Source organism: Contarinia nasturtii, unplaced genomic scaffold (assembly GCF_009176525.2).
Source record: "Contarinia nasturtii isolate CC-2019 unplaced genomic scaffold, AAFC_CNas_1.1 Cnas_scaffold_928, whole genome shotgun sequence".
NCBI classification, from domain to species: Eukaryota; Metazoa; Arthropoda; class Insecta; order Diptera; family Cecidomyiidae; genus Contarinia; species Contarinia nasturtii.
In genome coordinates, this window is record NW_022198275.1 from 657,329 (window position 1) to 685,288 (window position 27,960).

Below are 27,960 nucleotides of genomic sequence, written 5' to 3' on the forward strand. Positions count from 1 at the left end.
ATCTCTATTGCTGTACTTGAAACGAACCCATAATTTTGGACACACTTTTACATAATATGACAGTTGCTAACAATGAAACAACAGTGGTGATATTGAAGTTCTTTAGATGAAGCAAAAAAAAAAAACACAAAATAATCGTTAATCGAATCGTGACGCAAATGTACGAAATAGCTTTTGAATTTTTTTTATATTAAAATTGTGAAATTTAATAAAAACGAAACCAAATGATGGTTTTTAGTATTTGGCATCGACGTCAGTGGTGGTCACAAAATGGCAACTATCATTGGATTATGTGATGGTGAACATGTTGCAAAGTCATTAACACCCTCGACGAATGTGCGTTTCGCCATAAAAGTCCAATGATACGGGGGCGATTCAATAGTCACATGCATTTTTCCCATATTATTTTCTCAAACACACCGACACGCGATACAGACAATTTTCGATTTTTCATTTTGAATTTAAAAATATATTTCGCTGGCAGCAAATCTCCTCGGGTCGATGGGTGTAACACATGTGAAACAAAAGAGCATTGTAACCGATGCTATTTTGGCCATTTTTGTTATTGGTTTGCATGTTTTGTAGACCAACCGTACTAACCATGTTTATCATAATAATAATAATGATGATGATTTATCTCGTCTCCCGAAATGTGTTCAATCGAAGAACATGGATATTTCATGTAAACAAGATGTTATTGGCATTTCCATCGGTTGGGTACGTATGGCAAAAATGTTAGTTTTAACTCTGGTAGCATTGTCACAAATGTCCGATATTTTCTTGATATTGTCAATTTTAAACAAACACACACACACCCAGCATTTTCATTTCAACGTTACTTGTGTGAAACGAAGAAATCGTAAAAATATGCTGTGTTAAACGACACCATCTGTGCCTTCCACTGGCTGTAGATTTGAATTTGTAACCGAAACATTTTTGTGAAAAATTCATATCATCGGCCAGAGTGGGAACACACAGAATAGAAACCGAATCATGAACGTGACTCAGATATAGAATTGATATTTGTGATTTGGCTGTAATATCGAATCTATATTGGACCATTGGCCCTCGTTGTCTTTGTCAAAAGACAAACCTGAGATTACATACAATTTATTTTTTGTAAGGGATGAATTCGTGTATTAATGCTTTCAATATTCTGTAATATTTTATTAAAAAAAATGTGTACCAATAAGTAAGTCGAGCAATGGGAAAATTCGAATTTTGATTTTTGAACGAAAACATTTGTGGAAATGGTGAAAGTTTTCGTCATGTCAATTACATTCGAACATTTTTCAATCAGTTTTTCAACAACAAAAAGTTTTTCTACTCGATTGCGATGTTTGACATTGTGGATATTTTACTCGGTGGAAACTAGGTTAAACTGGTACAAATACAGTCTGTAATTTTCCAACCCACACACGCGATGCACATTTGAATTCGTGCGTGTTCTTTTGTTCAACGCATTATTTGTGCCCATCGAAGCGATTCACCATTTCAATCAACTGCACACTCTGATATCCTCCAACTTCCAATCTCAATTCAAACTATATCGTACTGTACACTTTGCTTACGTTTCATTACACCAATTTATGGTTATAAATACATTTGCAGAGTGCGCGTTGCGCATGCAATACAACCAATAAATACATTTCAATCGAACAATTGAAAAGAAAAATTGTTTATGCAATGAATTTTTCTTTTAGTTTTGTATTGAATTCAACAAGTAGTCCAGTGGTATGTTTGGGGAAACGTTTGCTGGGAAAAGTGATTCGTTGTGAATGATATAGGGCAAATGTGATTATAAACTGTGTTGAACATGATACTATTCAATAAAATCGATCAACCCCAAGTGTTCTGCTGTTTTTTCATGTTCACATTATTTTCTGTCCGGTTGGCCACGAAGAAGTCAATTTATGTTATGCGATATACATTTTTTATGAGCATTACATAATAAATATGTTATCACATCGATTTGATTGAAGTACAGTATCTTTACTGATTTCATGGTTTTTATGACCACATTTCCATAACCCAAGAAGTTACATACAATTTTCTTTTGCATTTTTTTCTTCGTAAGCGTGTACTCCCTCATTTTGCGGTCAATCATAAACAAATCCATCAAAATTATGCATATGTTTGGATATCGGATGATGTTGAGCTACTTATTGTCACACTCGATGACAAAGATATGGCAGTGTTTGTCCATAACTCGACCCTTCCGGCCAAATCCTCAAACAAAAAACTTTTATTTTTCAATCAAAATCATCACCCTTTTCTCGATATTGTCTTTCATGTCCGCTTACTCCATGGCCTGGAAATGCCTATGTAATTTACATATAAACGAGTGAGACTCAAACATGTTCTTCTTTTTCCATCAAATATACCAGTGGCGCCACCAATTTTACATATAAGCGCATACAAAATTTTCAATATGGCTGCGCCCATGAGAGAGAAAATTTCGTCTCATTCATTTCCGCCCCATGGCTTACTCAAGTAACCTCTTGGTTTTTTTTTTAGATTTTAACACACGTTCTTTTTTCTCAGTTCGTTGGAGAGCTGTAACCCGTAACGGATATTTCGTATTATAAAATAAATAAGATGAAAAATGTGAAAAAGATCTGTTAAGTAGTTGGAAAATAGCATCAGTGTTTGAGATAACAAAGAGCGAAAGACCACCGCAATCGATTATCTTGTAAGGAAATTGGAAAGTGACACGACCACACACTCGATACATGCATTTTTTCCTTTTCGACTCACTCAAATGGGGTCGACTTGTTCTCTCATGTGACACATTCATTGTGTTTTTTCTGCTGTTTTAGTTGCTATTTTTACGATATAAATTGACTGTTGCATCGATTGTGAAATATTTTTGGATGTACTGATGAAATAATCAGTGAGTTATCAGATTCCAGCTGCTCGCGCCCCTTTCAATAAGAAAAAAATGCAGGAAGCAACCACTGAAGGAAATCAGCACTTTATTGTTTCAATTGCCATAGGAAATTGCCTATAAAATCTATTTGCTTCAAAGATTTTTTTTGCCGTCTCTTTTATTCATATCGAAAACACTACAATAGTTCTTTTGCATTATTATGGACGCTTTCATGCGGAATGTTTCCGTTGTGAAATAGAAAATGCTAAAAAGCCTGATTACTTTACGAAGGCATGGCTGTGTTTGTCATATTTGTATAAAAATTACTGCGGGCGGTAGACAATTTCGTATTTATTACGACACACAAAAACCGAGCAAAAAAAGTTTTTCCTTGTTTTCCTTTTATTTTTATTTATTTTTTTTTGTTCACTTTCATATCTCGTTATTTTTTTTTTCATACGCGTTTGCTATTACGTTGCTTTTGACCATTTTCGGTCATTCGAACACACTGTGAATGAGTGCTTTTTCTCTCTCGTCTTCTCTGTATTTGTAGCCCGTTTGATGAAGAGCAGCATTTGCATGCCATTGCCAACATTCCTTTTGTGTGCATGTCGCGTTTATTTTTGGTTTACGGTTTTAGCTACTGTGCAACTGCTTCTGTTGCTTCAAAATGCAAAACCATTGTTAGATTCTTATCTTGGCCGAAAATCATTTTTCGTTTTGCGGTTTTGCTAACCAACTTCTTCTATTATTGCATAATAATGCATTTTATGCGGACATTGTGGCAGAGACGATAAGGAAATGTGACAGCGAGCAATGGAAAAAGAGAATGAGAATAAAAGACCACTTGCTTTTATGACTATAATACTACAGCATGCATGCGCCGAAAAAAAACGATCGCACACATACACATACCACAATAACAACAAAATGATGTCGCGCTGCTGAATATTTTCCATTCACAATGCAGTGGCGTAATAAAAAATACTGAACATTAAAATGTCATATCCATAAAAATGTCCGAGACAATCGAGCCAACAGTAGACCCGATTGGATGGTCGTATGGTTCACTCACCTAATCAAATGTGATATGATATTTTCTTCCCGCATTTTGAAGCATTTCGATTTGATGGGTCATTTCTTTCTCTCCATAGATACTAGCACAAAATATCGCATTTCAATTAGAGAGAAAATCGAATTTCTCAAGAAATTCAATCGTTAAATTGCAAACCGGATGAAATAAAATCGTTTCATTGATCAATTGAATTGAATTACCGAACATGATTTATTTTTTCGACAATAGTCCAATCGAATTTTTTTGTGTCAATTACACTAAACATTTGCAGATGGATTTTCACGTATGGAAACGCCACCTGGAAGCAATTCGAATTTCGGATTCTGAAATGATTTAATTTGCGATAAAAAAAGCACTTCAGTTAATTTTTCAACGTGTCAGTCAAAATTTTTTGGTTTAAGATAAAACAAAAGCACGCTTTTATATATACGAATGAGGTGTTTTTGTTCTTTTGTTGTGAAAATCAACGAGGCTAAAACGACCACAGCATGCTTTTATTGTTGAGATAAATAATCTCAATGATGAATCTTGATGCATATTAACATCGGCCAAAAATGTCGTAATTCGTCTCTCTTTTAAATTGAGGCAATTAAACCCCTTTGTGTCTCCTATGTGAGTGAGCCGCATTCATATGAAACTTTACTGCCGACTCGTTTTTTTCTCTCGGAAATCCAGCATCATCGGATTAACGCAAGAAAATAAGCAAAAGTTTTAGTTTAGTGCTCGCATATTCGATCAAATAAAAAAAAAATGAGCTCGCATTTGTGTTGAATGTGATGTAAATGCACAGAACTGCATCATATTCACTATCCTCTCTTCACTGAGGGTGCACACAGTATGATGAATAATTGCTGCTAATAACTCGGCTGCACTTCATATTTGTTGTTGCATAAGCCGTCCGCACTTACATAAGGGCATTGTGTAAATGCAAAATCCGTAAGCCAAAGAGCGCGAAAGAGAGTGAGTGAGACGAGAAATGAGAAAAAAAATAGAAAAAATGCTCAGCAAAGAGCATTGGAAAAGGCCCACGTATTCAGCATATTTAATGCCGGATAGCCATTGAATGATGAGAGTGATAGAAAGAGAGAGAAAGAGAGTGAATATGTAAGAGCGGACCTTTTGTATTCTTTGCTTTGTGTGCACGTTGCATTTATCGATTCAAATGGCCTTTAGAAAAGGCCCATTGCATGTATACAAGATACGATAGCAATACACGGTCGACCCGACGAATCGAGCAAAGAGTACAGTGTGAGTGAGAGTACGAATATCGATGAACTTTGCATGTGTTTGTTTATGAGGGTGAAAAGATACCACAATTCAGTTCGACTTCTTCTTTTTTTTCAATGTTCATTGTCACTTTTTCCATTCGAATGTGAAACAAAAGCCATCAAAAGTGCCAAGAAGGAAGAAAAAAACTGTCATCGGCGACGAGTCAACGAATGCAGTTTCACACAATGGAATTATGGTGGTGTGGTATGATGTGCCGTTTTCTTTGTACTTCGGAATGCGCAAAAACAATGCAAAAAAATTATCCGCTTTTGCGATAAACAACGTGTTTTTTTTCCACTGCATGCAGCACACACAAAAACAAAAAAGGTGACTGAGCAAGCTTAAAAAATGCAGCCATTAAAGTAGTCGATGCAATGAAAATTGAGTCGAAAACCGGAACAAATAAGTGGCCACTAAAGATTAAACCGCATGAATGACCCTTTTCTTTGGCGCTTGCACATTACATTGGCTGCAAATATCTTCGAAACAGGACCGAGCCTTTTATCTGGCACTTTTCTTTTCAATCCTTTTCCATTCATACAAAGAGACAGAGACTGACACAAAGGCCACATTTGCAATGCGCTAAATTTTTTCGACGATGTTGTACACTGTGATTTCTCTTTTCGATAAGTCTCCGATATGAATGTCAAAAATTACTGCGTGAAATTAGAATATAATTTGCAAAAGATCCGAACCGATCGATTCATGAATCTAAGAAATAGAACATATTTGATTTGTGCCGACATGAATGCGCTAATGCACATGATTAATTTATAAACGATTGACAAATGAGCAAATGACAGCAATTAAAGTGACGGTTAAACAACGCCTCAAATGATGTAAGTGCTAATTATTTTCAAGTCGTTCAGAATCACTTTTACCTTTGTAATGCACGCCATGCATATAAATCAAAAACAACCAGCCGCACACACACACACATAATATGTCTTGTATGACCAGTGTGCGCACTCGTGTACACAGCGCTATAACAACATTATATTTCAAACAAATCGCTTTGGTATTTCTTTTTTGTCAATTTTCTTTTCAAAATAGTAAAAAAAAACCGAAGCGTACACGGAATTTGAATAAATATTCACGCTTTTGAGGCTGTGCGCAAAATCAATGCATGCAAATTGCTTATGTAAGGCACAAGAACACGAGTAAACTTTTTATTTATTTCTTTCTTTCATGTCAGAAATCATGTTGGTTTCTCTTTCTGGAAAATTATGTATGCGCGAACGCGACACATTCTAAGCATGGTGATCACTAGCAATCACTCTTCCATTCAGTAATAACCATAATTTCAGCACATTGATGCACTGCATTTGGGTGAATGTTTACTTAAGAAGAACCGCACGTCATTCGATGACGATGGCGATATATTATGTTACAGTGCATTACATATTGATTGTGTGTCAGTTGTTGTGAACGCGGCGTGATCAACACTGTGCTCTGCAAACGTATGAAGAAGATTTAAGCGATCACATCGCAATGGTGCCAAAGAGAAATATGCAAATCAAAGAGGCTTTAGATGGAGCGCGCTACACTTTATGCACTCTATACCATTAATACCCATTTTTTATGTACTTGATTTTGAGCACTTTATTTACTCGAACGAGTGCGAGCACTGTGCTTGCTTAAGATCCAAGAAGATCATCGATTTATGCCCTGTTCTCTTTTTCTCTCTCTTTCTCCGTTTCCATTGTGCCAACGATAAATTTGCAATGTAGTGAGCGTTGACATCATCATCGTATTTTTCCCTTTAATACGAATTAACATACAAAGCGATCATAAATTTTCGCGTAAATTTGAATTGGGCTCTCGCTCTGTCTCTGTGCAGCCCATTTGGTTTGTTTGTGCTTTGCCATATTGCGGCCCATTGAAGCTGCTAGTGCTGCCTTTTTTCGGGTTAAATAATATAAAATATACACAAAAACAATCAACAAACACTTGGTCTATTTCGAACGGCGACAGAATGCATTCTCTTCGTCCAAAAAAAAGAAAGCAAAATGATCTTCTATCAACAATGTATTACGTTCATATTTTGCTTTGATTTCTCAATACACATTTTACTGCGTTCAACAATTCGTACTTCGATTGCCATTTAATTTGCATATTTAGACACGCCGAATAAGAAAAATTTGCTTTGAACTATTAAAGGTTTGCTGTTTTTTCACTTCTTCTTCGGCCGTGTCGCCATTCACCGAATCGCGATTAATAACGTAACAGTGGTAAGTGTTTGAATTGCATGCAATTTCTTCTTTATTTATTTTTTCGCTGTTCAATGCACCATTTGACATTAAATAAATAGTAGAAAATGATTGAAGCTGCACGACGACTGAATGAACGGTTTCCATCACATTTGGGAATCAATCGCGCTTTGGTCAAATATTATATTTGTTGTTAAACGAATTGAATATGAACGATATGCAAAGTGAACGTGGTCGGTATAATGACGATTCGATGCAAATACACTTGGTTGTGCACACTCGAACTCATTTAAAATTCAACTGAAAATAAATCGCAAACGCGCTCGCAAAATTGCAAACAATAAGCGGCTTGAGCAGCCACAAAACACTATATATATGACCGTAAAGAGATGAAGGGAATAAAAAATCATTAACATGAAATAATTTCCAACGAATTTATCATTTATCGATATATTATACAAATAGCCTGTATTTATAACTGTGAAACATGTAAAATTGAATCGTATAGGTGTGCAAGCGGTGAGATAGGTGAGCGAAGGAGAGAGACGCACAAATCTATTATGGTGCATTGCCATTGAGATATAAAAACGAAATGACACCAGGCAGATCGGTCAAAAGAGAAGACAATAATAATATAATCTTGATTTTAAACTCCTTTGCGCTCATAAATGAACCAAATAATGAATTCAATTGTGTGCTATTGTAAAAATGTCTGTATTTACTCTAAAACGCGCACACACACCTCGTCCGCCTCATCTCTCTCTCTCTCACTCACAATCAAGAGCACTGACTCGGCACTGCAATCGAGATCAAAAAATTGCAATATGTGCTCGCATAGCCCATGCGAATGAGACCAAAAAAACATATATATTTATCTCCAGTCTCACTTTGGGCAGATACAATGAACATACAACGAACCAAAAAAAACCATTGGATAAATTCTGTTGAATTATTAATATATTTGCATCGTTTTTTCTTCACATCTATTTTGCTGTGTGTGTGTGTGTGTGAGTGAGTGGATGTTCGACGCGAATTTTTTTTGATGCCGACTGTTTTGGTAACCTGTATAATTTTACATGATTTAGATTGAGTCATTACATTTAATGTTTGAACACAAAGAGTGTTTATGAGATACAACAATGCACTGCAGAGCCCAAGACCAGTCGAAAAAATTGCGTACGAACGTTGAAAAACACACGCAACAAATAGCCGTGAATATTGAGTGTGGGCTGTGTGTATTTCTTTTTTATCTCAATGGAGCGGCGCACACTCAAGACTTTAATTATTGGTTGAGAGAAGAAACACATTTAACCGAGACAATTGATTCCAAGGTGTGCGAATTACGAACGCAACGAATGGATATTAAATGATAAAATGTGTAATTTTCAGTATTTTTTTGTCTTTTCCATTGCGTTCGCCATTTGAATTGATTACACGTTCAATGTACCGCATATATCGATTTAAATTCGATGAAAAGAAAAGAGGTGGTCGCGCAACTTAACACACGTTAACATCGATTTTATCATTTATTTTCAACTTAATTTGTTATTGCGATGGTTGTGTCTGACACACTCAAAATCTACCGACACATCCGCCTGGCCTATCTATTCACAGCCTATTTCTCTTATGTAATCAATTCGGAGATTTTTTTTGTTTATATGCGATAAATGTTGTTTCTTGTGATGTACAGACACCATGAGCATAACGCACAGCATTCTAATCACACTTTTGGGTAAAAAAACACACTCAAACAACCAAGGATTCTTTTTAATGTGCGCAGCGCGTGTTTTCCTTGTGTTTTTAAAGTTCCAGGAATTGTAAAATAGAAATAATTTAACGTTTTTTTTCACTTTGGAAAAAATGCATTTTTTACAATGGTAATGGTATGCATAAGATGTTCTTAGATTTGTGGATTTCACTTTCTTGTAAGCATTTGGTATTGTACGAGAGAAAAAAAACGTTGATTGCTTCGACAGTAGCAGATGTGCGGCGATACTAATGACATATATTTCCGTTTTTCTTTTCTATAATCTGCCGTAACCACAACATTGGAAATTGTCGGTTATATTTTTCATTTAAATTCAATCAAAACAGCAGAAAAAATGCTGTCATATGTTCAATACAAAACAAGAGAGAGAGAGAGAGAGAGAGAGAGAGAGAGAGAGAAAAAAAACCGTTTCGAATAATTAGACTTTCATAGTATCGAGAGAAAAAATGAATTTGGCTTAAATCCCCTAACAGTCGGCTTATGATAATATATTTCGCTTAAATGATTCTTGCACACTACGAAGAGAATATCATGTGTATGCATCAATGACCTGCTAACAATGACACTGTCAGAGATTTACATCTTTTCAGCACCTTTGTGAATATTTAATTCGCATTAATTGGTCGCGCGCGTGCATACCTTGACGGTGCACCGTGCAGTAAGTTTGAAAAATGGACAAAGGCTACTTTTCGAACCCTTTTTCAGCTCTTTCTCACTGTACATTGCAAAAGAGGAATTTCATCATTTGTATGAATAGCCACGAGCCAACATGCGACGTATATTTCGAAAAATATATGATGAAATTGATGGGGTTGCAAATGACCACTTTCAAAAGAAACACTGTGTTGTCTGTCTTTTGTAACGAATATATACATGTCTGGTGAAAATCTTCAAAGGAACTTTGTCAAACTCGAAACATTGAGTGTCGCACGTCTCACAGAAGACATCGTTTCAGTTGTTAGAGGGGAAATTGAAAGATCAAAGGGAATGATTTATTTTTTGAAAACACCAAACAAAAGTGGTCACTCTTTTGCCACGGTCAATTCTTCTTCGTCAAATATTTACGCGCTCGTTAGAAGCAAAAAACATGTTGTCATATTTAAAAGTAAAAAAAAACAGAAGAAGAAGAGAAGTTAAAAGAAGCATCAATGTTTGACTTACCATTGTTTACTGTGTTGGTTTCACCATCGTTTCCATCGATTTTTGTGTTGCTGTTGCCGCTGTTTTCATTTCGTTCACGTTTAATTTCTAAGCAGTTGCTACTGTCTACGCTATTTCCACGTTTTTGTTCATCATCTGAATTGCTATTATTTTCCAACGAATTCAATTCCGATTGTTTTGATTCGGAATTTTCATTTTCGTTATCGTTTTCATCTGCGAAGAATTAAACGAAAAAAAAATGGACCAGTTGAATGTGGGAATTTTATTTCAGTGTGCTCGATACGAATACACATGGGCATTTTCATTTATTTGTTTATTTGATTGAAATGATGGAGAGAGAGAGAGAGAGAAATAGAGAGAAAAATTGCATGCTTACCATCGGGCGTTAGTCGTTTTGGTGTGCTCGATGCACCGTCACCACTTAAGAAACCAGGACTAGCTAGAGGTGGTGTGTGTACACGTGATGATGAACTGGATGGTTTACGTGTGGAAATTGGTGCTGAAATTGACGGCCGTCGATTCACAAGACTCAATGGTCTACCGTCTTCTGAATCTCTGTCGCCGGTTGTACCACCTTTATTTAAAAATGAAATAAAAAGAACAAATAAAAAAACTCCGTTTTTGAACACGATTTTTGTTTTATAACGCAGACATACACAAAGATGAAAAATAGAAATAAAAATTGAAAACATATTCTTACCTTGTGGAAAGCACTGGCCATAATTTTCTTTGTTGCATTGCAAAACTTTGTGCTGTATGAATTTAACGATGTCGCCGAGTGCAAATGTTTTTTGACATGAGCCACATGTTAGTATATCCTGTATAGCTCCAGGTTCTGCTGTTGATTCAGATTCTGCTGTAAGATGAAGAGAAAGAGAAAACGGACGTTAGTGTTTAATATCGAGAGTTGAAATCCGATTGAACAACTATACACATATAGGTGAATCGTGAATGCGTTTGTTAAATGCAGCACAATAATATAAGCCAATCAAATATTTATTCAGTAATTGAAAGGGGGGGACGAAATGTCACATAGAAAAGTTACAAAAGGGTCGCTTCTGTCAACTGGTGCTCGGTTCGGTTGCGACCAATTGCACAAATAACAACTATTTGCCAAACGTTGTGAATGTGGATAACCTCGTGGATTTTAATAAAATATAAATACTTATCCAATAAAATACAGACACTTGGTCCATATGTCTAAATGTTACATTTACGGAATTTTCTCGGTACAATGTAACGGCACTCTTCGGTAGATTGAGAAAGAGAGAGAGAGAGCCGTAGAATACGGTATATAATCTCTTTAAGTACTACCCTTTGGCCGTTAGTGTCAGAAACCGTATGTCAAAATTTATACGGGCACAGAGAACGCGAGGTGGTGGCTAGAAAACAGCATTTATGTTCATTTTCACACATTCGACGATAATTTTGCTCCAGGCTCAAAAATGTATCGTACAAATGAATGTTAACACACAAACATTGTGTCTGCGGTACAATCACCACCACCACCTCCAAAGTTTTCACATGTTTTTGTGGTCGCGCATCATTTCGAAAGTGATATTCACAAATAAAGTTCGGTTTTTGCTAAGTGCCACAATTTGGCACAAAATTCACTGCGAGATTATAATTATTACCCTCTTCGAATTAACTATTTCGGTATTTCATGGCATGCATGGACTGTATGTGTTTGTGATCGAAACCAGGCACTGGATATAATATGAAGCAATGAAGAAATTAATGGTGCAATTCATTAGAAGCGATTTCGATGGTTTTTATTTGCGCGCAAACGAAGAAAAATCACTTAGAATTGTCTTAAGTAATTCGATGGGTTTCTGTTCGTGCACAGTAATTTGCAGTGAATTATTTGCACTGGTTTTGGTTTAATTGAAAAACAGTACCATACCAAAAGAAGAAAAAAAAAATACATAAACACCACTGAATAAATTATGAACGGATTTCTGTTTGTTATCGATGAATTCGACGGACGGCATTACGTAATTCGATTATATATGTATGTGCATGCTGGTCGCTATGAACCACACATGTTTAAATGCCAATGATGTGGATTGGCATATCCGAATGATGGGCGCGCTCCTCATCTAACGATATTAATAAATCCCTGACGTCAAAATACTTATCAAATTATCTTGTTGGCCCCAGTCTGTGAGCCAACTTGCAAAATCTCCCTACGTCGTTTACGTAAGCAAGACGGTGAAAAAAAACGCAATTCGCCACTTTGAGGTGGAAAAAGAAAAGAAAACTTTTCGTGCTTATTTGGTGCTGAGGGAAATTGCGTTGCTTCATTTGAAGACTGTGCACGGACATCGCACTGAACACAATAATTCAATAAAAAAAAGAAAACAAAACGTAGTCGGGGACGAGTATTGGCATTCAACGTCAGCAAACTACGTATTTCGCAAACGAATTGATTTGCTTCGCAATACAAAAGCCAGTCCTTGATCTGCAAATGAATACCTTGACAAATGACATACTTCAACATCAAAAGGATGATGGTTCTTTTTCTCTCTAACCATCGGTCGCCTTCTGTGTGTACTATGTCTGTATTTAGACCATATTGAAAACTGGTACACACATTGCAATTCAAAATAATGTTGGATAACATTATATGATTTCATATCTGTCAATGTTTATTGTTGCGCCTGCATAAAATTTTTCCATTTCAATCTGTTTCGGTTTTTACCCCTTTTCTGTTGAACGAACGAGCACACATTCATTTTTATTGAGAATATGGAATGGATATTGACAGCATTACATCAAAATCGATGCACTAATGCAATTGACACATTTCATATTGTGTTTGGTTTGGCCAACGAAAACTCTCAGAATCAATTGAATTCTGTGTGCGATACACAAAAACAATTCAGTCATAAATAAATAGAATCGTCTCGATTTTATTTTCCAACATTCGTATTCGACATTGGTTATTCACCCTTTCTCGATAAAGGGATTAAACAGATATTGATTCGCTGAGCATTTTTCTCTCTTTTTCGTACGGAAAGTTTTTACTTTTTATTTTTTCACCACATTATGATGGTTTCGAAGCGAATCGATTGAATTGATTGCAAGCTATTTATGTCACATTGTTCAATTCGATACGCCGATAAAAATCCGAAATGCAATCACCAATGAATATCAATGGCGACTAATTTTAATTTCAATATTAATTGCTTCCATCTAGAAAATTAAATAAAATCAAGCAATTTATTGGCACTGACGCGACTCAAAAAATATTATGTCATTTTTGGTTTTTTTTCAAGTAAATAAATGTGCTTTTCTGTATTTTCAACTATAAAATTATTATTTTAATGAACGAGAAAAAGCAATAATCTAGATAAAGTTTGAATTTATGACCATTTTCATTTGATTCCAATCGGAATGAATGCCACACAAATGCTCGAAATTTCATTCCACTCTCGAATGAATTGTAAATCATAAGTTGCAGTCATTTTGGATCATTAAAAAGGGTTTCAGGGCATTTATTGAACCAAAGTATTAGATGTGACATCTGAATCAAGCTGAAAAAAACCCAAATCAATCGCTATTCCGATTTCTATTGTGGATTTTAGCACGCACATCAGCCAATATTGGTTTATTGCATTCGGCACCCCATAATATTCGATCTGTGTACATTTCTATTAATTGATTGCTCAATATCTGACCTCCGCTTGGTAAATTCTTACTCAAGCGAAACTGTCCTTTTGTCATACTTTTTTTTCATCCAATTTAAATTGTTAGTTCACTTTTCTACGAAAAGAGCATTTTTTTGAAAAAAAAGAAAATGTTGGATATCAACTCTGGCTAACGAACCAAATAATAATTCGTTTGCGGCAAAACAACTGACCCGAAACACACATAACTGATTATTTCGGGTAGATGAATGAATCCATTTTTTATTATAAAAAATGTTTGAACATTTCATCAAGAGAGAAAGAATTTGTGCGTTGAATATAGTTTATAAAAGCCATTGCACCGGAAAAACTAAAATAAACATTCAAGTACTCAAAGTGAGCCATTAACTCGACATGTATAAAAAAAACAAGGGAAAAACGCACAAAACCAACACACGCCGATATAACTGGATCAAAGATAAACCGCTCCATTAAAACGGTAAACATAACCCAAATTCTCTTGCAATGCGTTCAGCGCTAAGAGTGCGTCGCGAAAAAAAAACGATTCGTATTTTTTTATGAACTTCTGAGTTTTATTATTTTGCCTCGTTTACGATGTGATTGCTTTAGCTGCTTGAAAAAAAAATGTGTGTTGATTTTTTTCGATTTAAACCGTTTAAAAGGTATTTTCGCAACCCTAATTGCATTCGAGCTATGGTAAATCTCGAATCTCGGCGAGCAATGACGCTTTTGTGAATCGAAGGTGAACCAGATTCGACGGATTTATAATTTTTTTTCACACATTTTCGAATGTGTGTAAACATTTAGCTTGCTCGCCTTTTGTGAATGCATTGAATTTGAAAAAAATGCGCGCATAAAAAATTGCATAACGAAACATCCTGAACGACAATTACGCATCGAATGCGAGAACGATAGATGAGAGCCTCATTGTATAAAGGTGCAATGTTGTTTGTTGAAAAGTGATTTGGTACTGTAATTGGATTCATTTTCCGTCAGGCTTTTCACATACCCATTCAAAATAATGTTATTACATTGTTACACTCGTATGAAAAAATAAACATAACTATGATTTTATAAATGTGCTCTTTAAAAAGATGTGAACAGAATGGGAGAAAAGAGCTCGACAGTTCGTCCGTGTTTGATGTAAGCCGCTGTTTTTGGAACAATTAGCAAATAATTTTGAACAGAAACAATAACAAGTTTTTTTTTGTACTTTAACGAAAACATTTAATAAGGGCAAAACTTCGTTTGCAGTGTATTCAATGTTGTTTGCTTTTTCTGTTTTTGTTTGATGGTATAATATTTGGAAATATCATTTTTTTTATTCAGATCTACACGGTAATTCATCGAAAGCCACACAAGCAACATGTGTGATCATCGAATGACCCACCCTCATTTTGAACAATACAAATATTTTTTGGTTGACTATAACCAACCTTCTATTCAACAATTTGGAATCGAAACTGACACATCTGCGATTGTTTGGCAAACCAAAATCGAGAGAGAGAGAGACGACAGAATGGAACATGAGTCTGGCCATTCGTCACGTTAAATGAATCCATTCGGAAATTTCATCGAAAAATGAAATAATGCTTGCGATGCGTCACACGAATTTTTGTCAAATTCACATTATTCGATTCGTTGAAAAACATCTGCGGTCAAAATATACTCTCTATAATAAGAGTATTTTTGCAAAAATTGTTCAAACAAATTTCCAGTCGATGTGTATTTCGCGTTGGCGGTGAAGTCATCTATAATAAATAATGTTCAACAAGCGCAATTGGCAGAATTTCGTTTAATTTTTCACCGAAAGAATAATTTGATATCATTGTAAACCCGTTTTATCACTTTGGGTTGAACCACAAAAATGAAAATTACATTTCAATGCAATTTCAAATGAAATTTTGCAAAAATCGCAAATTAAAATTCAATGCACTATTTTGTGCAATTATGTATGCCAAATAATGAATTCTAAAATGGTAAAAACACTGTTTTGTCATTTCATTTCAATGAACTATTTAAAACCAATAAAACGATATAGGAAAATACCAGATAGTCTACAGCTTTGCATATTTTATTGATTCGAAATAGACGAGGCGAGAATGTACAAACATGTAGTCGCTGTGTCAATTTAAACTTTGGTAGAAAAAATAAACTTTTGTTTCAGTTTTTATGGCGGATTTTTTTTGTCGACGGTATCCAACTTTCAACACACGTGTATCTGCAATTGACGTATTTTTTTGCTATTGATTTCTTTCGTCTGGAGCGGTATGTGGATGATCGTGAAGAGGGTAGGAACAAAAAAAATCGTTTCCATCGTGTCAAGAAATACTCTCACATTCGCAGCACACAATGGAACCGAATCTTAAAGGGGCACTTACAGATACATGCACATCACAGATACACGAAGTCGTGATACACACTGTAAAACTAGCTACTGTATACACATATATCCAATCCCACGTTCTATACTATGGAACACATTTTATAGCGGCTATACGCATTGGTCAGCACAGGAGCAACACCAATACATTTAATCCCGTGCCTTTTTTCACGAGTAGTTTTCAAGGCTTAGTGCCCGTTTGTGAAACTGTATGCTACAACTGTAGCAGCAGCGTTAGAGGTGTGGTGAGCGGAACGGATAATGTAGCAGAGTAAAGGAATAGACAAAATCGAAACCACACTGTCCATGTAGTGGTGTGTATGCGTCGTCGGTCTCTCGTCGTCGATCATATGTGTATCCATCCAGTGTTTGGTTTATATGACTGTACGAACCGGTCAACGCAGAAAGAAGAAGTGTGACAACAACGGCATTTGTCGGTGCTCGTATGTATGCATGTGTAGTTCGTTCACATTGACCATTGGTCAAAGAAATGCGCATGTATAAGGGTTGGTAACGCCCTTTTAACTATACGTAAAAATCGATTCGTTATCGAATAGCTATATTTTCAAACTTTTTTCTCGTTTTTTTATGATGTCGTTGGCGTCGTTGTCGTCGTAGTTATTATCGAACTGTTTTTTATGCTTTTGACTCGGTAGAGAGATTTCTACGGGCAATATTTTACGTGTCAAAATGAACTTATAATTGAAACGAAAATCCCATAAGGAGCATAAAGCAGCTTAACTCTTTTTTTCGCGAAAAATGAAAAAAAAAAATCATTATCACATTCATTTGCCACGACAAAAGGATTATTTATACTTTGAATGGATTTACTTCAGTTCAACTCGTTAACTATTCGCTACATTACTTTTCTCTCACACCCTCTTCCTTTCTTCGAAAACTTCGTTTAAAGAAAGTTTTTACATTCGTAAAAATGGTAAGGAATTATTACTGGTGCCCATTTTTCTTAGCTGCCATAAATCCGCAAATGTGAAATATTTCGATGGTAAATCATCGAAAATCGGCCTTGCATAAAATCAATTTTTGTGCATCGAAAACACCACCAACAACAACAGCATCACGCCAATCGTATTCGGAGGGGTGATGCCGAAAAATTATTTGTTTATATCGACCGAATAATATCGAGTATGTGCTAAGCAAGTGTAAGCAATTTGCATTGCAAACGTTCGTTTCCTTTATTTTATGAGAATTCTCAACAGCGACCAAATGTCAATGACAAACCCAAACAGCATTGTAGCATCATAGTGCATATGCAATTAAATGAAATCCGTCTAATCAAATTAATGGCAACTTGGGCCAACAAAGGAAGTTTGACCACCAGAGCAAATTTAATAAAGCAGTCGCCGACAGAAAAAAAGGGGCCGCCGCATCAACCGACCACAAAAAAAAACCATAAAAATTAGTAAATGCATGTAGATATAATGCAGTTGATGGTTGCGTCGGAATCAGACAAGAAATATGATACTCGTTCGGATTTGCCCAACTACGAAATGGACCATTTTCCATTTGATTATTTTGTATATATGTTATGCGGTTGAAATCAGATCTCACAATGTGTATTGCTAGTGTAATAGTATCGAGTCCATAAATTCAGAGCGGTGCTCAATTTATCCGAGTCTAGTATTATCGCATGCATCGAGCGTTAATATTATCCAGCAATTTATGATGAAATCACCAAAAATAAATGTGCTCAGTGTGCGCTGTCGACTAAATATCAGTTTTTCGATTTGAACCCAATAAAATTATGTGTTTGATAATAATAAATTTTTTCAAATGACTTCCCTCTCTCTGCAATTTGTGCGAGAGCATTTAGTAATTGGCAGTCGCTAGCGATTCAGAATGAATGAAATGTACGAATGTGTTGTATGCGTTGAGCATAAAATTTACTTGAATAACGTGAAATCGACAATTGGCCTGTAAAAGTCAGTTGAGTGTGAGAAGAATGTTTTTGGTTTTTGTGCGTGTAACAAAATGATGGAACCAATTTCACCCTTAATATTTTTATGTTTCGATTCGTACGTTTGGCAGTGTGTTTTTCAAGTTTTGGATACTTTTGCTGACTTTAATAAAATTAACAAACAGTCCGAAATACGGAAATAATTTGATTACCGTTTTTTTCTCAGATGTTCAAGAACAAAAAAAAATCGAATCGATTTCTTTGGATTCAAAGTTTTCAAGGCTCTGTTCAAATTGAACGAAACGACGGAAGTTATATATCACAAAATATGACAACCAGAAATCAGATCTGAAAATTGATGCTGAAACACATGAACGTCCGAATACTAACGGCGTGCTCTGATTTCAATATGTGTCGCGCACGTTTCACATCGGAAAGTGGAAAATAAAAATGAAGGAAAACTCCGATATGGTATTGACATCGAGATTCCGTTTTCCCATGCAATATCAAAGCGTAAGATCGCTTGGTTTGTATTTTCAAATGTTCGTCGAGCTATATGGTCTACTGTCTTTTTTTTTGTTATTTCATTTTCTTTCATGTCTTGTTCGCCATAACGCGCATCCTATTCTAATATCCGTTTCAATGTGATATAACTTTCACACATGCATGTTCTTGGCGAACGGGCAAAACCAGAGACAATTTCGACCATAAAATTAAATTCCCGTATGTGTTTGATGTACTGCTGTCGCTTCGTTCGAAATCACATATACAGCATCCAAGCGATATATGCCGCGTGGTGTATCAATCGCCATCGAGCATCGAGCATGGATTGAGGAAGTAGTTAATATTACATAATGTAATGGACTTGTCTTCCTTTTTCGGCGATGGCTAATGAATCTCTGTCTCTTTCCATCGCGCGGTCTCTCTCTCTCTCTCCCCATCGCTCTCTATCAGAAATCTACTTTTGCCAAGTCGTATTTCTCACATTAAATTTATGGTTTTTCAATTGCGACCATATTTTCCGGATATATCTCATGTTTTTCTCTCGCCAAATCATGGGATGGTGCTCAAGACGAAAAAGACATAAGTCGGAAATCAATATGGACGCTATCAAATGGATTTTCATTTGCTAGTTCACATTTCAACTATACAATGTAATGGTAGTAATTTCGAAGCAATTGTTCGTTTTATATTCTATCTTTCTCGCTCTCAAAAACATTGTCAAATCAAATGATACGGTCTGAATTGGCTGTTGTTATCCATTGTCTTTAATGGCGAAAAAATCTATAAAACGAAGTATTGGAAATGCGGAAGGAGAAAAAGCATATTGTCGACCTCTGATATAGATACTATCGTCGAAACATGCTCGTGACAGTTTGGCGAAACTTTTTTCCTTTCCAAAGAAACAATCGTGCGCAAATACTTTGCACACAGTTCAATGAAAATTCATTGCGATTCAATCGAATTGGCATTTTCCATAACTAGCATGCATCAAATTCTGAAATGCTTGTCAACCAAGAACCCATACACACGCACACACAAAATTCGCATTGAGTAAATTGGCCAATTTGATTGCTTGCTTTTGTTTCGCCTCCTTCTCTTCACGCGGCGTATTCCATCAATTTCAATTTTATGCTAATGAAAATTCACGGAAAATAATTTGTATTTTATTTCATTTCAAGATTGCCATCAACTCACTCAATCTCTCGATATGTAGCGGCAATTTGGTGCGCTCAAGAGTTTCTTTTGCCACAACAAAGATACGTCAGATGATTTGATTTTGTTGTCTCTTAGCATAATATTAACTTTGGTGGCTTATTTACTGGCCTGTAATAGATATATGGAATGGTTGGCAAGTAATGAACTCAACTATCGATTCGCAAAATAGATCGCAATAATTTGCAGAAGAAAAATTAATGCACACCAAAATGGAATATTTACAAAGTCTATATTGGTTGGTCTATGATTGTGCAATCACCATGGAATGGAGAGACGTTTCCCGTTCGTTACATCGATACTTGACTTTTATGACAATATGATGAGTGGCAATTCTTTCGATAAAATGCAATTTGGATGGTTAATAAGACAAAAATTGCGCTTAATTATTTTACTGTACCATCGACATTTACTTCAACCGCAACGAATATTAAATCAACAGATTTTTACGATTGTACGTTCGCCCATCGTTTTTTTTTTGTACCGAAGCGATTGGAATATTTTCTTCTGCAATGAATGTGAATAATTTACGAACATCGTCTAACAAATTGGATGAGATGTGGCAGTTTCGATTGACAAATGACAATATCGATATCGATAGTGTCTCGCACGCACACAAATTCCGTTTTTATTGGACGGGAAAATTGCAATTTACTTGTAAATTTGTTGCAATTACGCCTCTTGAACTAACAATCAACATTTACTTCAAACTTAATGGTTTCTTTTGCCGTAACGGGAAATTTCTCATTAAATTCAATTTGGTTTGTTGAAAATAAGAAAATTATTAAACATAGAGCGTTCAGCTGTGTGTTTTTCAGTTTGTATGCAACCGAAACGACTACCGTCATATTGATTTGGATGCGCCTGCATTTTAAATGCAATGAGGCACGTACTCTTTGTCCTCTTTAATTTTTTTGTTTGGATATTTTGTTGGTTTTACCCCAGTATCAATAAGAGATAATGCGTCAATAAAATGTAACCGAACGTATAAAATGTTGAAGGTGGAAATAAAAAAGAGGAGCACATGCATTTATACGTATTGAATAAAATGTAGTTCAAGGTGCTCGTTCCGAAATCATTGATTGTTTCTTTTTTTATTTCTATATTGTTTGTGTGTCGTCATATGTAATCTTTCGAATGTGCGTTGAAGGGTTTAAGCATTGAATATATATCAAATGAAAAGGTGTTTTTGTTATTCAAAATCAATTTTATTTTGTTGCATCAAAGGTCACACCACCACCATTGAATTTGTTCTGAACAAAACATAAACAACGCAGCGCACACAAATAATAAATCAATGAATTTGAATTGATGCCACACACACAAAAACTGCCAGACACAATTTAGATAAATGAATGTGTGTTTTTTTTTCTGTGAATTTGGCTTTTGTGTGGATTATATCACACGAAGAAGGTAACATAAAACGTGACATACAATCTAATTTTTTGCTTATCATTTTAAAAACAAGAGAGAAAGAGCAAGCAAAACGAACAAATGACAAATGACATACACTCGCCAATTTGACATTGTAAATTGTGTCGACCACAATTAGGAATCCTGGATTTTTTTGGGATTATGCCAAAACGATACTTGACGCTCTCATTTTGGTGTGGCGTATCGTTAGAAAAACAGATTTCGATTCGAAATTTTCCCTCCATAAAACCGAAATGTATGACCATGAGAATGTACACGACAAAGTCAAGACATGACGGGAAAAAAACATTGAGGACAAACAAAGATATTACATGAAAAAAAAATTAATGTTTATTGTCTATTTGGTGCGCGATACAATTAAATCTAAATCACCGCATTGCGGGACAAAAATCAAAGAATAAACAACCTCCTAGAGTTGGATCTGTGTTTTTTGGAGGGGGGACACGAAAGCAAATGGACAAACAAAGTGAATAACGAGTGATAGAGAAAAAAATAAAGATTAATATGAATCATAAAAAAGTGGTGATGATTTGTAGTAACGTCTTCATGTTGACTAGAATGATTTAATTGAATGCAAGGGCCGCGTGAAGTACCAGCGGCAAAAGTGAAACACACGAAACAGGAACAAATATTGAAATCATCACAAGAGATACACAGAGATGTTGTCATTTTATGAATATGATAATTCAAGTCACTGAAAACTTGACTTGGCTGTGTTTGTTGTGCCAGGATGTTTTTTTTCTCTCTCTCTAAACAGTATACATTCAGTCGTTGCACTGTCGGCCTACATTACAAAGCATGATGCACGCACAATGCTCGTAACTCAACAAAAAAGACAATCTTATGATACATTTTATTGTTTGTTGCAATTTATGTGGGTAATTGCAAATCATTGTGCAAAAATTATGTACGATCACCTTTGTGTGGCGGCGTGAAAGAATCACCGTTCGTTTTCAGTGGCTGCACGGAATGCAGCTCTAATTATTCTCTCTGCCACCGTTGAAGTTGAAGAAGAAGAAGAAGAATGAATTGTTTTCGAAATGATCAAAGAGCTGAAGGTTGAAAACCCCAAAGAAGATGCAATCAAACTAATTTATTTAGTTTAGATTCATTCCCACACACATACATTTCATTTTTTTGTTCTCTGACAAAAAGAAATGCACTTATTCCATTATCCGTTAGTTAATTTTAACGGATTCTTGACTATTTGCTCTTGTTTCCGACTTCATTCTAATTCCATTTCAAATGACGCAAATGATCAAATTGTTTTAAATGAAGAAGCGCTATAAAAAAATTGCAAAATTTTTCAAATGGCAAATTTGATTTTATTTTTCGAAATTGGGCATTAACTTTTACGATTGTTCTTTTATGATTCGAATCAAATACACGAGCGAGAGACATCGTGTTTTTGTAATGGAAGGAAAGAATTTAAACCGCAAATACAGAGAGGAAAGAAAAATACAATCATTTGAATTGCCCATCGTAAATATCACAGAATTGTGCTATGATATGGCATTTACGTGGCGGCACCAAAAGTAACCAGAGTAACCACAACGGTCATATGAAGATAAAAAAAAAGCAGAATACAAAGGCGCTGATTCTTTATCTTTTCGTTCGCTTATCGCATCGAATATTTAATATCCGATAAAAAGCGTATAATAGAGAAATGGTTAAAAACAACGGTTGTGTTTGAGTTTGTCATTTTTTTGGTTGTCTCTTTCGTAAATATAGAGCGATATTCATTCAAATAATAAGGTTTATTTTGTTTGATTTTCGTCTAAGTTATCAAAGTTTATCAGTTTGTTGGCTATCATCGGTGTGTGTATGTTTTTTTTTTCGCTTTTCGTTTGGGATTCACATTTTTTAATATTTCATCTCTTTTTCTCTTGCTTTTTCTTCATTTTTTCTCACTTTTATTTTCGGATATTTATCCAAACAGACAAAAAAACCGACTAGATCGAAATATAAAAACCAAATCAAATAAAAACAACGCCACAGAGATATGACCGAATCGGAAAACCGAGAAATGAACAAATTTTTTTTTGTGTGGAAAAAATGCGAGACCAAAAAATGACAATCTGGACAAGTTGATGTGTACGGTAAAGATGAAAACGAGCCGTTTACAGTTTTGTGGTCATAAAATAATATAGATGTGATTCGGTTATCTAGTTTACAAAATCGAACAACAACAAAAAATAAATGACACAAGACACACGGAGCGTCAAATCAAAACGCACACACGTATTGGGCAAATGATCGTTGCTTTGCTTTTTGTGTGATTTTATGATACAATTAAGATATATAGATTCCCGTTTGCCGTTTCTGTGTCCCTATGATTAGAGTACGTGTTATTTTACACAATATCTATTGTTCACCACATAAAATCGCGCATTTATCACATCGCAAGAGAGACAACCAATCGAATGCTAAGCAAACACAACCGAATGAAATGAATCGCTCGTGTGGCGAATATGGAACGAGGTGATGGACTTTATCTTTTTAATTATTATTATGATTTTTTTTTTGTATCCACTTTTTTCACTTGGTCGTTTCGATTCGACATTTCTAGTTCATTCTATACATTTGTGCCACTATTTAACGCCAATCGATTGAATGCAACTTATTGACTTGAAAATAATTTTGCAATGCATTTGAAACACATAAACACACATACACACGATTCAGAGAAGAAAAATATTCAAATGATATTCGAATCGAAAACCACAAAATCTGAGGCCTTCGAAGTTCTACATCTATTTATGACGTCGCTTTGCGGTGGCGAAAGACTATTTTAATTACTCAACGTGCACCACGTTTTTTCAGTTTAAATTTCACAAGATCAAATTCTCTCCACAAACACTTTTAACACAATGCTGGCCAACATTTGTTAGCTTCAAAACAGCAAAAAAAAAATAATAATAATTGCAACAACACCAATATCAATCGCCTTCGGGTTTCAGATTTCCAAGGAGGGAAATATTAAATTTGAGACTTACGCGTTATTGAACGAAATCCAGCATCTTCACTACTCGCGGACATCATCATTAATGTTTGCACTTGAGCCAAATGCTTCAACAAATACTCACTTAATTGATTATAAATCATAAATAACACTATTTAATCGCACGCTTATTTCGAAAGTAAAAAAAATCTCCTTTTTTCGCTTGGTATTTCTTCTTTCCAGAAATTTTGAACTTGTCCGAAAAATTCACCGAAAATACATGTGAAAATCTCATAAAATGTTCAACAAATTATTTGAAATAATATTTTTTTTTTATAAAGAAATGCGGGGAAAAAAAATCACGGAAAAAAAATTATAAAACTAAAAAAATTCGTTGGATGTTGGTTTTAAATCTTTTTGGATTATTTGAATTAAAAATAAAAATTTCAAATTTCATTTGATCGTTGTATGGTTTTATTCTATTTCCAAAAAATAATTCTTATTTGCTGCTGCTGACCTTTCACGTTGAAACATCTGAACAACACTGACACGGAAAAAATCGTCCATAGCCTGAGCAGGCCAACAAAAAATCGTTATCGAAATGTGAGTGTGATTTTTGTGGTCCGTCGCTCACTTCACGAAATGCAGCAGTGCAATGCGTACGGTCGACCGAAATTTATGTATGTGTTTTTTTCGTCGTCGTCTCTCTCTCTCTGTTGTAAACTAGAGAGTAACAGCAAAGAGGGTCCGTGTGCGTTTTCTGGGTTACAAAACCTTACTGAGGTCGAAGCGTACGCATCTCGGCTACACACGCACTCGATCAGGATAAACGACGACGCTACCAGAATGAAAAAAACAAGAGAAGAGAAAAAAAATAGCCGTCGATGCGTTACAACGAAGCGTATACACATAAATCGAAGCGTATTCAACGAACCCTCAGGAAGAGCGAAAAAAACAGACCACTACAAGAATTGTTGTATTTGGTTAGAGAAGGATGTCGAATATTTTGAATAGAATGGCAATATTCGACGGTCATGATCGGTTGAAATATGTGAGTATAGTTTTGAGGGTAACAATTCGGCTGCAATACGCATAATCATTGGAATAGCGCATGTCCTTGCATCCGATTTCATTCCAAATTGTATATGCAGGTAAAATCTTCGAAGTGAAAAAGTCTGCGTACACATTTCGACCCAATGGCACTTTTTTCATTACTATCACGACTGTAATGTATGCATTTGTATAGTATGATGATGATGATGCGAGTATGACGATGAAGAGACACGATCAAATTTATAATCTATTGACGATGACGAAATGGGTTTATACGGTAAGAGAGAGAAAGGACAAAAAAAGTAACGGACGTGAATTGGTAAGGCGAATGAGCTGCTGAACAAAGAGCGACGTGTTCAGGTAATAAATTTCTTTTTGGTGTGTGCATTTTTTTTATAAATGCGACTTTCGATGAGAGAGCTATCTTATTCCAAAGATGATCGAGGGTAAAAAAAATCACGAGCAGATTTTTTTTACACATTTAAATTTAAATTTTTGTTTATCGCATTGAATAGAAGGGCGAAAAAAACGCTGAGTGAAATTAAGAAAAAGGAGAAGAATGAAAAAAACTTAGGGTATTAATTCCTTTTTTTACGATTTTGTTGTTGTGATTTTTTTTTATTCATCTTGATTATGTGCGTTGTTGGTTTTAGTTTCCTTTCGCAGTTCTTATTCAATTCAGATTGATCATTGTGCATCTTATTGCACACACATTAGTAATTTTCGATGTGTTGTTGATTTGTGTTCTGTTTGCTATTCCCTTGCTTTCGGCGGATGGTAATGTGATCTTGTCGCGCAAAGACAGGGAGAAAAAAGTCGGCATCAGTTGAGCCGAATCGAAAGAAAAACAATGTTCATTTTCAATTCGGCATAATCTTTTATTTTCTTAAAAACATTGATTGTAATGTGCTGTTTTGTTAGGAACAATCTTTTCGTCTCGATGTACCGTTTGTGCTCAACCCCAAAAAGCAGTCGAGTGTGAGTGTGCGATATTGATGTGTGTACGCGTACATTTTTTTAATATTCCTTCGATCATTTTTTTTTGTTTGTTTCATTTTTTGCTTTCTTCCGTCGTTCGGTCTAAAAATGTGTGTATGCACATTTCACATCTTTGTTCGGGGTCGTTACTGTCGAATGCCTCAGTCTCAGACCCTGGGAACATTTTACGATGTAACGGTATTTTTTATAAATCGCTCGAGCTACACACATGTATGTAAATCAATGTCATAATGATGGGTATGGGATTTTTTTCTCGCTCTTCAATCGCATCTTTTTATGCACAAGCCAGTTTTTCTGACCGTTTTTTTTTCTTTTCATCTCGCTTGGTTTGCGCCGATTTGTTGTTAGTTAAGAAATACATTGTTTTCAACCCTCAGCGCAAAAAAACATCTACCAACAAAATGCCATGCAATTTAAATATGTTAGATCTATGGCCCATGGCTTTTTCTTTTCATCCAACGGATGCATTCTCTGACTGTCGTTTTTTTATTCATAGATGTTGTCCTTTTATTTAGATGGCACAACTGAAATACTTATTCATTACCTTTATCAAAATAGATGAGCGCTAAAATTAATAGGCAAATTGAAATGTGTTCCATGCATGTTACGTGCTCATACCACATTCTTTTTTTTTCACATGAGATTCTTGGAAGAGGAAAAAAAACTAGCCCAAGATGTGAATGAGAAAAAAAATAAACACATTGTAGTTTGCTTATACCCATCACCGTTCCTTATTAATATTAATTTTTGTGTAATTTATTAAATCGGAAGAGCAAGAAAAAAAAGTAAAGATATGCGGAATAGAAACAATGCTGGAGTGAGAGAGAGATTTGAAGAAGAATTGTGTAGAATAATAACAATGGGCATACCAGATTTGTTAAATCGGTTAAAACAAGCACATTCATGCATGTTAAAGTTTAGTTTCGAAAAGAAAATCTTCAAGTTTTCCTCTTGCGTGATGGAATTTCATTAGTAACCACATCCGAGGAAAATTTATTCTAACGGTCACCATACCATCTCTTTCTATTGCAAAGATTTACGCAACGGTTTTAAAGCATGCATTAACGGCAAATTTCCACAACAAACATTAATTATTCGTGTGCATGCAACTTTCTTGTGATGAACCACAAACTCATTAGAAAACTAAATCTCATTTGGGCTTCGTCTAATTCAATTCTTGCGCAGTTAGAGAGGAAAAAAATCGTAGGTTTCACAATGTAGTGAATAAAAATGGTCGAAAATTGATTTTTAGGCTTGGCCATTTATCGACACATTTGAGGATAATCAATAGAATTTGAGTCGATTGTATTTTTATGAAATAGTATTGGATCAATTGTGTTATTACATAAATGTCAAAAGGTAAAATCAATCATAATTCCATGCGGCATGACGTGTCACTCGATGATGCACAGACCATACCGAACAAATGGAGAATGACAAGAGTTTTTTTTTTAATTTCTGGACTCTTTTATACAATTCTTTTTTCGTCTTCAGTCTGGTCGAAAATCATTTAACAA

The 27,960-nt window shown here is 35.3% G+C and overlaps 1 protein-coding gene across 4 annotated transcripts in view; it reads right to left on the reverse strand.

The window, feature by feature from the left end:
• The window catches only part of LOC116342897 (B-cell lymphoma/leukemia 11A), a 66,775-nt gene that overhangs the window by 4,846 nt on the left and 33,969 nt on the right, over positions 1-27,960 (reverse strand). The window contains exons 1-4 of one of the 4 annotated variants that reach the window (XM_031770698.1): positions 24,447-24,700; positions 11,053-11,205; positions 10,729-10,926; positions 10,353-10,565 (exon numbers count right to left, since the gene is read on the reverse strand). In XM_031770698.1, the coding sequence (XP_031626558.1) occupies positions 10,353-10,565; positions 10,729-10,926; positions 11,053-11,205; positions 24,447-24,555 (673 nt within the window). In that variant the 5' untranslated portion in view covers positions 24,556-24,700. Of the gene's footprint in view, positions 1-10,352; positions 10,566-10,728; positions 10,927-11,052; positions 11,209-24,446; positions 24,701-27,960 lie in introns of those variants that run through there. The other 3 variants (XM_031770697.1, XM_031770700.1, XM_031770699.1) reach the window with 3 other exon arrangements.